Source organism: Megalops cyprinoides, chromosome 16 (assembly GCF_013368585.1).
Source record: "Megalops cyprinoides isolate fMegCyp1 chromosome 16, fMegCyp1.pri, whole genome shotgun sequence".
NCBI lineage: Eukaryota > Metazoa > Chordata > Actinopteri > Elopiformes > Megalopidae > Megalops > Megalops cyprinoides.
The window spans coordinates 13,888,637-13,901,156 of NC_050598.1; the positions used below are offsets into that span (position 1 = coordinate 13,888,637).

Sequence of the window (12,520 nt, forward strand, 5' to 3'; positions counted from 1 at the left end):
ACTTAGCCTCTTTAAATATTTACAGGACAAGATTTTCAGACACTAGATTATCAATAATAATAAAAAAAAATCACATACTGTGTGGGACAAATACCCATTACTCTGAAAAGTAAAGACTTCTGACAAGGGTTTTTTTTGGCTCCGTAGATGTTCCACATTTATAAATAACAAGCAGGCCCGCTGGTGTTTTTCCCAACTTTAATTAAAGCCATTGTCCGTTTGTAATTCACTTGGAATGTCCCCCCTTCGACTAAACTTTGAAACCAGCTCCCGTGAGTCAGATCCTACTTTACAGGCATTTCACAGGTGACTGCTGATCTACAACGCGGCTTGTCACCGTCGCCAGGGAGACGGCACGACGTGCAGTCAGTGGCTCATGGCACAGGGAGGGTGTGACTGAGTGTGCCGTTACGTGCCACAGCGCGGGGCCTCGTTCATTACGTGTCCTGCGGTTTCTTCCAGCTTCCCCTTCGGTAATGTTTATCCCCGAGCACACATTAGCTCGGAGTGTCAGATAGCATGACGCAAGGGCACCTGGCCACGGCTCAAATGCAAAACAGGACACGCTGCCCAGTGCGCACTGAATTCTGTCACTACACCTGGTTTAACTGAGGAAGTACTAGAATGTCTCTGTCCAATGCTTTTTTCAAATATAAAGTTATCATCTTTTTGCTGTTCCAAAACATTCACGTGAACATAAAACAGAATGTCGTTCCAAAATCAAGACAGTTTTTTCTACTTGGATATCAGTTTATGAACGCCGCTATCATGCTTCCTTCCTCAGAAAGCGTGACTTTTTTCACATGAGGTAAGGAATAACGAGCATACCATGTGAGCCCTCGAGCCACTAAACAGGAATGTTCCAGAGACATTACACGGTGTGGTGTGTTTCTCTGTCTAAACGGACTTTCTTGAATGTCACACAGGCACAGTTCACTCACCCTCACGTGAGAAACGCACAGCTGATCAGCTGCTACCTGTCAGAGACCTTACCTGTCACGCTGACAAATCAATTGCCGTTCTGCAAATTTCCCATAATGCTAGAGCAGCGTGACACACCCCACGTCTTGAGATACTCGGCTATGCTTACGTAATCTGTAATCAACCAAAGGCACGCCCAGGTCTTTCTCAGGTGGAAATGGGTGGCGGGGGAGGGGTGGATTTACTTTTCTTTCTCTGGTCTCTACTATCTTTAACTCTAAAACAACACCACGGACGAGTAAGCATGAGAACAAGCCAACACTGATATGGTGTCCGGGCAGGCAGTCTGCATTTCTGCTGTCTTTTTCTTTGAACATTTATGGTGTCTGCACTCCTTCAGCTCTCCCACTTGAACTAAAGACTGAGTGCCTTCATAAAGCGTCTGACCTGGATTGAATGAGGAACTACTTGTTCGAAGGACCTTATTTTGAATATGCTGAATGCTAGTTCAACCCAAAATGTTCTATTCCATGCATTCATTTTATGAGTTATTTTCCAATTAAATATTTACTTTATTAACTTCAATTTGTCATGTCATGTCATGCTATTTTACAGCAACAGCTGTACAGTTCCTAAATCCTGACTGTTCGATTTTTGTACATTTTGGGTCTGGATTAACTCAAAGCTAACACACTTGCCATTAGCAAAAGCAAACTTTGGTATTGTCTTTGTTACAGTCACAGTTACTTTGTAGAAAATACAGGCATATACCAAAATAAGAATGAAACCTTTCACAGATACCTAATCAAAAGCCACAAACCTGGAACTGACATGTTTTTTTGTGTGTGTGTTGTGTGTTACAAATCTTTGACAAATTGGACTGCATTAGTCTAAAATATTCTTGGTATCTGGTTCAGCCTCCAGGAGGGTCTGTTTCCATGGAGGACGTGATCAAACATGACTAAACGAGAGCCTGCATACCTGGCGCCACACCCACAATGCAGGAGTCACAGAGAAAAACACTCATCACATGACACCACACCGAATGAGCCACTTCCGCAAACAAACAAAAAAAACTGGTGCTGTCTGGTGAGAGCAGCACCTATGACTGCATAACATTAAGTGTGTGTCTTGGTCACATGTTTTGTTGTGTCATCAGTGTTACAACAATGAGTAATCAATGGGCATTAACAGATGGGAAATGGGAACAATGACATCAAATAGTTTAGAACATATTAACCGGTGAATAATCAATTCGGCTGGCGGTTATGGAAACAATGATAGTCACAGAGAATGGCTTCCTTTGGCTGGAGGGTGTATTAACCAGCATCACAGGGAAAGGAAGAATACTAATCCACTCATTCAGCCCTGTCACCTTTGAGGTGGTTATTAGCTTGATGACAGTGTGTGTGTGTGTGTGTTACCATGCCAGGAAATGACAGCCGGGCTGGGGCACTTACTGAAGGCTCCTGTGTATGTTGGCTGTGTCAAGTCTTTGGGTACTTTCCTGTAGATATCAAATCTAGGGGAAGAAAGAGAGAAGGTGAGGTAGAAAGGGGGTAAAAAAGAAAGAAAAAGTAAACAAAGCGTGCGACTGCAAAATCTGTGTGAAAGCACACCCTGTTCCCAGCATTCCGAGTGGCATTACTGTACCGCTCTGGAATGTTCCTTCTGGCAAACTTCCACCAAAAAACCTCGCAGTGTCGGCTCGCTTCAACTTAAAAGCGTCGTACATCTCCACCCCGACATTCCTGCCCTGAGGCCTCCAGCCTCTGACCTCCACAAACACTCTCTTTTAACCCTTCCTCTGCTGGAAGACGGACAGCAACGAGAGGCAAGGCTAGTGTCTGGCAACCTGGGCCCAGTTCAGTCATTCATAAGGGCCGCTTTGTCTTGGAAAGCAAACTGCAGTTGGCCGACACTCCCGGGAGTTGTGGAGCTGGGAGAAAAAAGCGTATGATTTTGAACCAGGAAAAATGTAAAGGTCATGGAACGACAATGTTTGTTTTGACTTCAGACAAATCCGCCCAGAAAAAGGGGGATTTTTAAGGGTCTCGGCACAGATGCCTCAACTACTCTTGTGCAACTGCTTCAGTTCAGAAAAGGACAAGATGTCCAGTTTTGTGGGGCCGATGTAGAACATGCATTTCTACAGTGAATTTACAGTGATGATTAAGAGATTGTTAAGAGATGCTTTTTCAGCGAACGTCATTTTACACCCGTTGATACTCTGATGTCAATAGGTTACCTCATGACAGGCACATACAGTTCTATTTTCTGTAGAATTTCAGTAAGAGTCAATTACCACAGGAAAAGTGCTTATTTAGACATAACAAGCTCACACCAGTAACTGTGAGAAAGAACACAACAGGCCAATAACATTTAACCCATTGCTTTCCCCTAGTTTTGTTTTCAGATAAAATCACCTCACATGCTTTGTAGCTGTATTTAATCATGAATCAGTCCTACCAAAATCTTCCTTGTTTATGTACTAGTAACAGCTAAATATTCTACTGAAGACTTTGGCTCATTCACCAAACCTACCCGGAACTATCCAGAGATTTAAAACCACACACTCTTAAACCCCCAAGAGTATTGACCAAAACAACCCAGAGGCTGCATCACGACCAAGAGATCTGATCATCCTTCCTCGAAAAGAATAAATATTTAAAGATACTGCTTCGCCAAGCGTTGCCGTTTGGTCTTAAAATTGCTCCGGTTGCTCAATTGCAAAACTATTCTGGCTCACATGCTGTTTGCGAACTGAAGTCTTCCCTTTTTCGGCATTAAACTTTCTGCTAAACTCCAACACTCCCGCCTAACCCCCACCCTCATCCCATGCTGGCCCCCCTCCCACCCCCATCCCATGCTGGCCCCCCTCCCACCCCCCCCCCCCCCCCCCCCCCCCCCCCCCCCCTTCCCCAAACATTCACATCTGCGCGGATTCCTTCCACCAGTTAGATAATCACAGCTGACGCAATGTAAGGAGGCAGAGGAAGGAGCAGGGGGGGGCTTCCTGTCAGAGCACATTCTTCACCGTGCCTCTCTCCTCACTCACGGAGATCGCGCTGTTCTCACAGCCAAGTGGAGCACCAGCCCACAGGATGTGCAACACAGCATTACCTGGGACAGCGGTACACAGTGAGCTTGGCCCCGATAAACCTTCCCGCTCACTTCCTGTCTCGGCCATTGCTGGCGGCCAGCATAGCGGGAGTGTTTCCAGTTTCCCTGGAAAGTGCCATTCAGGAAAGGGTGACATAGCAAATGGCTAAAATGAAGGTTATTGTATAAGCTTACGCTACCGACACAGGGTTTAAATGTCGCCAGTCACAGGCCTCACAACAAGCTACTCTGTGCCATGTGGATTCTGGATCTGTGCTGCACACTCTGGCGATAACAAAGAACTCTTTGTACTGCCGGTGATCTAAGCTTCATCCTACTTCTACACCCAAATAAAGATAAATTTACATCATAACTGGGCTCTGTTACAGTCATTTTACAATAATTTCATTCATCCACTTGTGTATATTGTCACCACTCAAGACAGGTTTTCATATACAGCATAAACATACTTTTGCAGGTACAAAATGTTTTTTTTTTGGGTAATGCAAAACAAAAAACCCTTTTTTATTAACAAAAAAAAAAAAAAAAACAACACCACAGCCGTTTACCCTATGCCACTTGTCATGTCACTTGACTAATCCTTATTTTTGCTCCTAATGAAGCTTTTTGGATGAGCTTATTCGTCTGTGCGTATGTATTATGTGGATGCACTACTCATGTTTCTGGTTAAAAAAAAAAAAGTTAAAAAGGGGGCAGCAGTATAGCATAGTGGCAAAGAGCAGGACTTGTAACTGAATGTTTGCCAATTCGATTCCCCACTGGGGCTGCACCCTTGGGCAAGATCCTTAAGCCAGAATCGTAAGTAGTAACCTATGTAATGTATGCTCCAATCATACAATTGAACAAGTAATTAACGTTCAGCATGGTGGCCCACCATCACATTTCACTACAAAAGATGGCATATGGAATTCTATCACAGCCATGTTTTAGTGTTGGTTCGAGCACAATGGTAATCTGTAACTGTAATAAACGAACACACAGCAAGAGAAAACGCTGGCAACAATAACCCATGAGGGTGACCCTGCGGAGGGTGCAGCACCAACACTGTTTGTAAACAGTGAATTGTAGGCATGTCTGAGTTTTTATTTTGGCTCGCTGTAATTTCAACAATTTTTCGCTACTAGAAAAAAAACTTTGTTTACACTTCCAGGAAATAAACACAAAATGCGTGCCCTTCCTGAAATGGCTGAGACCACCCAACGCAGGAGAGGAAATGCCTTCCACTGGAGGCTGCGATGCGGACAGTGTCCGCATAGCCCTGGGAGAAATGGGACTCCTTCTGTGGTCCTTTATACTAGGGAACACAGTGCAAGCAGGTACACACCCCTGTGATGTTTTTAACCTGTTTTAAACACACAGCACACGGACACAGGAATACAGTACCAGCCAAAGTTTGGACGCACTTTTCTTTATTTTTACCATTTCCCACATTTTGGAATAATAGACATCAAAACTATGAAACAAAAGAAACAGAATTATGGAGTGATCAAAAAATGTTACAAACAAATCAAAACTCTCTTATATCTTAGATTCTTCAAAATTTTTTAAAATTATAAAGAAATTGGAAAGAAATTCATACATAGGCATCAACTTCACTATTTATGTTTGTCTATGGAACAACTTTCAAGCATTTAAGCATAAGTCTTTAGATCTAGATGCCACTGAACGCATATTTCCTATTATCTTAATCGGGTGTGTCCAAACTTTTGACTGGTACTGTATGTTCAGTCAGATTTGGAGGGTATTTGCACCGCTTTTAGAATTCAGCTTCTCAGGGAAAATTATGGCTACCTTTACTTCTTTCAACAGTGGTGCACATTATACAATATGCAGAAACTGCTGCTCATATGAAGTCTTTTTTGGTAATTTATAAAGTCTTTGTAGAGTAGAGAGGGGATGGCACAGAAGTGAGGAACCAGGCCAGTTGAGAAATCCGAGCGCAGCTGTTGGGCCAACACATTGTCCCCCCCCCTTGCCAGGCAGGGCTTGTTGGGAGACTATCGCTGCAACCATCATAATATTTCCCTCTGTAGTCTAGACAACAATTCAAAAATAAAGCCGGGGGACCTGACGGTGTGGGGCTGTAATCCCCATTCTCTTTAAACAGAATCATATCCCATAACATAGCACTCGTCACCACCTGTCAGGTCCAGGGCCTTTCTTTGGGCAGGCATGTGATGGAGAAGAGCTTTCCTCCTCATATGAGAAAATCCTATCTATCACCGCCCCTTTACTACCAACTCAGGCTAAGCCCAAACATCACAAAACCTGGCCATTCAGACTTCCTGCTGTGCTCATTATCAGACACTTGAAAGATGGACACCACTCAGAATGAGGTCCTCAAAAACGGAGCTCTCTCAGAGCAATTTCCCGAATTCTGCAACGGCTGATCAGCAGCTGACAAAGCCCTTTTTTGCTGGTAATTATGAAAAGACGTGCATGATCTGGTCTGACAGGCCGGAGGAAACATCAAGGGCTTCTTGAGTTATGCCACTTAATGAGGAATTTCCATTTCCAAAATGAAAAGCCTGGATTAAACAGAGGGAATGCAACTGCACTTGCAATGCTTTCCAGGTGGGGCCTGTACGAGAATAAGGCAAAACACACAAGTAGTGAGGAGTGGCGAACGTGTACGGGCCTACTTCAACTTTAAGCAATACACTTTTAAAAAAAATAAAACAAACTTCAGCAGTCTGTTATTCACTGAAAGCCTGTTTATGCAGCATGAGATGCAGAATGTAAAGAAAAAACAGAGGGTGGAAAACAAAGCTAGCTATTCCCTTGTGTTGTTTTTCCACAACCGGCGCGCAAAACCAATTACGACTTGAGCTTTCATCCCCTTTTATTGCTTCCTACAGCTGTACTTGACGGAAAAGCGAGCCATTACTCACCGGCACACAGCCTGTCAAGAGTGCTAAAGAGGACAGCCTTGGACAGAATTCAGCACATATTGCATCAACAACCAAGGAGCATATGGCCCACGAGGAGAGGGGAGGAGCCGAGAAATGATAAATATTGACCCTTCTGTGCGGCCAGTCGTGGCGAGAAGAACGGCCAGGCTGTCTGAGGTTGAACCTTTGTGATTTTGGGGACGTAACACTGCCCACCAGGCTCTCCGTGCCGCTCTGAGAGGGGTGGATTGTGCCGGCTTTGGCACGGAGGGGACAGCGTGTTCCTTTAGCCAAAGTGTGAAAAACAAACCCATTCAGCCGGCAAACAGAGACGGTTAATTTGAGCCGTCCATTAATGGCTGCGGGACATTACCCTGAGTGCGTGCAACTCACCACGGAAACATTACAACCACGAGATGAGGGATGTGTTGATTGTTTGAAAAGCTGTTCTAGCTTGCACCATTTCTGTTGCAACGCAAATTCAACAGTGGAGGAACACCAAATTCAGTTCTGGTACCTTTTCTACATAAATGATCAAGTCCTCCATAACCAGCCATGTGATCTCTCTGTCACACACACACACACACACAAAATCTGGTGCCATTTCTCTCTGTATTCACTGTAATCCCAGGGTTGGAAAAAGGAACAGGTGTCGAGAGGCTACAACACACATTTCTAGGCAGAGTCTAAATGTACAGCATATGGCTGAATTTTAATTTCTTGTGCTACTAATCAAAGTCCTCACATCGACATGTACACAGCAAAGCAGTAATATATCTGCGTAACCCTGGGACACTGCCTTTGTCTTAATCTGACATAACTCACTTCACAGTGGTGGTATTTTGACAGACTTGAAGTGTGCTTTATGTTGGAGAGCAAACGTATGCGGACAAAGAGCCCCACTTTCATTTCAGCCTGAGTGTCAGCGAAGCCTCTTGGGTCATTCAATTCTGAAAATGTGTTTTGCTGTACCCTAAATCACCTTATTTGATCTTAAATACTTCAGCTGAGTAACATCTTAACTAAAGGGTAGATCAGCAACTTACCCATGTGCTTTGCTATAGTCAAGCTCCAAACCAAGTATGTCACAATGGCATATTAATATTTACATTGGTTGCTTCTGTTAATAATGGCCTGCCTTTCAGGTCACCCAGCCTCCGTGATTAAAGAATCAAGATAAAGTTGCTGTCTTGCAGAGAAAATACACAGACAGCATCCTCTTAAAATTAGATTTCCTTCTTGTTGTCTGATATGCTGCAGATGAGTTTTGTTACATAAACAATTAACCATAAACAATTAAACTTTAAAATAGCATTTCAGAACTAGCCCCAAATTAGGCATGCGCAGTAATATGACACAATCGTCAAAATGTGAGGTTTGGTGGCAAGATTATCATAACAAGCTGTGTCAGTTGCTATAGTTACCATTTCTCACTGCCTGTTTTGACTTCCTGGTGTCACTTCCAAAAGATGCTACAAAGATAAATAAATGGGGGGCTGGCAAACTGCCAGGTGCTTCCTTTTAGCAAGCCACGCAACTGAAAAAGTTTTCATCTCATTTGTTTGTTTTGGTAACTGTCATATCTAACACCCTATTGCTCCTTCATGACACCTCAACCTGTTTCAGTTCTGCTGTGCCTTTTCAATACACATTACTTTAAATGCTAATATACATTCACTTCCTCTTTATTTGCATTTTAAAGTCAGCATTTTTTTCATTTGAGTGTTATTCACTTAATATTCAAATTCAAGTAGTGAACAATCAAAAGCCACCCACGAATTAAATGAATAGAGGAATAAGGTTTGGAGTTAATTGAATAGGGAATTTATTAACACATTGGGGCATAGTTTTAAAGGTACCTCACTGTCTGCTTCCTGTGTGGGCACCTCATTGTGAGCTGACAACACCTGCCCATTTGTGCCCTCTTACCAGGGATCTATAGCAGTCAGGTGTTGCCTGGAACCCTGCTTTAGGAATGTACAAAGGTACTCCATAAAACCCATTCGGTTCAGTTCAGGAAATCACTTGTAAGATTCTACATTTTCTCTTACTGTGTCCCATTCCCTGGGATATTCCACATCGAATGGATTTTACTGGGGCTTACCTAGCCTGCGTTATCAGATGGCGCAGGTTAAAAGCCAGGCTCAGTGCATTATCTGCTTCGGAAGATGAGCAGCAGAAAAACCTGTTCTACAGGTTGCACTGTTGTATTGGTTGCCCCACCAACAATTGGCATGTCAGACAGGAAGGAGGGAAAAAACACAGATAAACACACAGATATCTAACAGAGATCTCCTTTCCCTCCTCTTTCTCGTGCAACCCCCTGAAATGCCCAGGAAATGCTGATGCCGATTCAGGTGACGGCACAGATTCTAGGCAGATTGCATGCACATTAACTGATCTCTACATCATCTAGTCTTGCCTCATTCACCATGTCCGTGACATTGACGAATCAACACACCATTAAGACCGACAAATAAGCATGGAATTTGCATGGAAGAAAACACGAACAAGAGCAGTCTTGAAACAGCATTTTCATAGCTAAGATGTGATGACCTCAGTCAAAAGGTCCTGTTAGAAGTTACTCTCTGACATATATGATTTTGAACCCCTGGGATACTTGTTACCATGACTCCTTTTTGTGAACATTATAATACTTATGCATAAGGTATGCAGAGCACTGGGCAGGATATGGACTTTATCGACTCCAGACCAGAGTAAGTTTTCTCGTGATTACTTAGTAAAGTGTATTCAACTCTTTGTAAAGTACAGTGAATATTTAATCTGCAGGCTGGGCCAAGGGATGTGGGAGAGTGCTCTGGGATATCACTTGCCAGAAGGAACAGGGTCTGTAAATGGAAACCCTCATGGGAGCACAGCTGTTGGATAATAAATGAAAACCATGTCAGGCAGGTCCCCAGTCACCACATACCGCATAGGTCACAGTCCTGTTGAATTTCATTACTTGAAACATTAAACATATTTACCCAGACTTAACTAGAGCCTGAAGTAGAGTCTCTGAGCTCATGCTATTCCGTGTAAAATATGTGAACTTGTGAAGAGCCACACTGGGGACACACCAAAAGGCGGACACTGTGTAGATAAATCTTGAAGTTGAATGGCCTCCCACAGAAATAATGATGACCAGAAGTGTCTTTTGTGTTGCCTGTCATGGTCAAATGCTTTGCCATAGATTTTTCTCCTCTTTAGTCTTTATATTAAAGAGGCCTGAGACACATGTAAGTTACAGCTGCATATTTTACTGTAACTTAGCAGATGCACGTATCCAGCCAGGCAAACAAAGCTGGATGGTTACTATAGTAATAGTAAGTGAAGGCTAAATACCATGGGTTAAACTCAACTGTCCCATCAAGGATTTGAACTTGCAAGCCTCCACTGCTTAATGTATGTTGTCTATCAGCCCCGTTGCATAAAAGCCACACCATATTACCACCTATTCTGAAAAACATATTAAATATCTGTCTCTTGTACCCACAACAGAGAAGCAAGCAATGAAAACAGGACTGCCTTGTTCACTCTGCCGTTAAGACAGATATTCTTGCCCAGATATTCTTGCCTTGTGCGCCACACTTGATTTGCTGTAATCAATGCTCATTTCTTGTTTAATTTGTCAACCATTACAGACAAAACAAGATTAACTGGTCCAATGTCCCTCTAGTTTTACTTCCCATTTTGATTAAAAGTTCTTTTGAAAGTAGTGTCGTTCCCTTACACATAGAAGGAAGCTCAGCATGGTGCAACAGGGATGATGGGAAATGAAGCACAGAATCACAGACAGCAGAGTGTGTTTCAGTTTGCTCTGGACTTCATCTCCTCCCTACAAAACTAACCAGTGCAATGCTCCGCCTCATGGACTTAACCTGAGATAACCTGAGATAACCTGCGCCTGTAGTCTAGGAAACTTGGCAAAGAAAGACAGGCAAATCCTGCTTCCTGTTTGCATCCTGGAGGTGTGACAGCATGAGACCTTGCACCAAATGATTTGTCTTGCTATGAAAAGAGACACACCTCCAGTGAAACTTGGGAACTGAAAAGACCTAGATATAATTACATATACAGAGATTAAAGAGTACCCTTTTCTATTATCAAATGAAATTAGAATAAAGTCAAATTAAAGGCTTGTGCATGCATATACAGTGCATGTAAAGACACACACACAGAGGTATACATGAATGGCCATGTGGCTGAACTGAAGGTCATATCCTATATGCTACTGAAGTGCTATTCTTTTCCTCTTGGACAACAGGACAGTTTTAGCAAGGATGAGTAATTTGATCTAGTTTGATTCCTAGTATCTGCTTTAAGTAAACATGTACACAGCCATATTACTTGTGTGTGTGCGTGTGTGCGTGTGTTAAGGAAGAGGAAGATTGTCTTACATGGTAATATAAACAATACAAACAGAAATATTTTAAATTATAGTATTTCACGCTAGGCAATTGTAATAATATTGCAGTATAGGTGGATCACATTTTAATCGAGTTGACAGAGACAAAAGTAATAAAAGTAAAGGCTGGTGGCTAGAGCAACACTCAATTTCAATATGCCTATATTTTAACATTTTCAGGGACTTACCGTTGCTCAGTTGCAGCTAATTATCTATCACTGTCACTTGACGTTTAAGATAGCTATGATTAGCTAAGTAGCTAGCAATTACTTGCAGCTCCTGGGCATGGATGGCCCGTTGATAGCTGTATGCAATTTCGAGGAATCGTACTAGATGTGGTTTTCAATAATTAACAGGTTAACAAAATGCGTCTTTTACTTGTTAGCTAGCCAGCTAGCTTTGCGAGCCAACGGTCCAGTAACAATACAGCGCATCCAGCCAGCCAGCTAGTCAGCTACCTATGGGGGGTTGAATGAAATGCATCTACGCTGAAAGTGAAGGAAAAATCAAACTGACACGTAGTCATACTCACCTCCTCACATCGAAGGTCATTGTGTTAGCAGGTTTTAAAAAGTCAATTACAAAACGTAAAGTAAAGAAGACAACTCAGGTCTGCACTTCAATCCTGCCGGCTGCTCACACCGGGGGTGACGTCAGCTTAAGACGCTTTGCAAAATTCGATTGGCTCTCGGCTGTGACCGACCATGATTCTTTTTCCGTTTCCCCCATTGAAGAAGGAACACGTTTACAATTTACGCTTCAACTGAGCAAATCGTGGGACTGCTTGTCAAGGGAGTGTACACTTTGAAATGTCAGTGTGAAACTTGTTTGGGGGGGCGGGGGGGATACAGAAAGTTATGTTAAATGTAGTTTGTCGGGTTGATATGACATTAGTTACTTAGCTAAAACCTGGCACGATTTCATTTGATCGGCGAGGGATTTCCGTGGTTGAGATACTGTTTGTGTTTGGATAATTCAGAAGATTGTTTGAGCTTGTTATATGATACTTGGGTGCTTGTTTCGGTAACATTTGGATGGCTTGTCGCATGCACCCTGTCTGTATTCAGGTCATCTACACGTGGGAATCTGCTCATGTCTGGCTGCACTAATCCTATAGTGACAATTAACATTTAAATGTGTATTTCAGATTCCTTCATTTTATTGTAATTCATAGGTC

General features: G+C 42.8%; 1 protein-coding gene across 1 annotated transcript in view; it reads right to left on the reverse strand.

Annotated features, from left to right (window-relative positions):
- ergic1 (endoplasmic reticulum-golgi intermediate compartment 1) overlaps positions 1-11,987 on the reverse strand; it is a 29,667-nt gene extending 17,680 nt beyond the window's left edge. The window contains exons 1-2 of the mRNA XM_036549050.1: positions 11,876-11,987; positions 2,382-2,443 (exon numbers count right to left, since the gene is read on the reverse strand). Coding sequence (XP_036404943.1) covers positions 2,382-2,443; positions 11,876-11,895 — 82 coding nt within the window. The 5' untranslated portion in view covers positions 11,896-11,987. The remainder of the gene's footprint in view (positions 1-2,381; positions 2,444-11,875) is intronic.
- Positions 11,988-12,520: the final 533 nt, after the last annotated feature.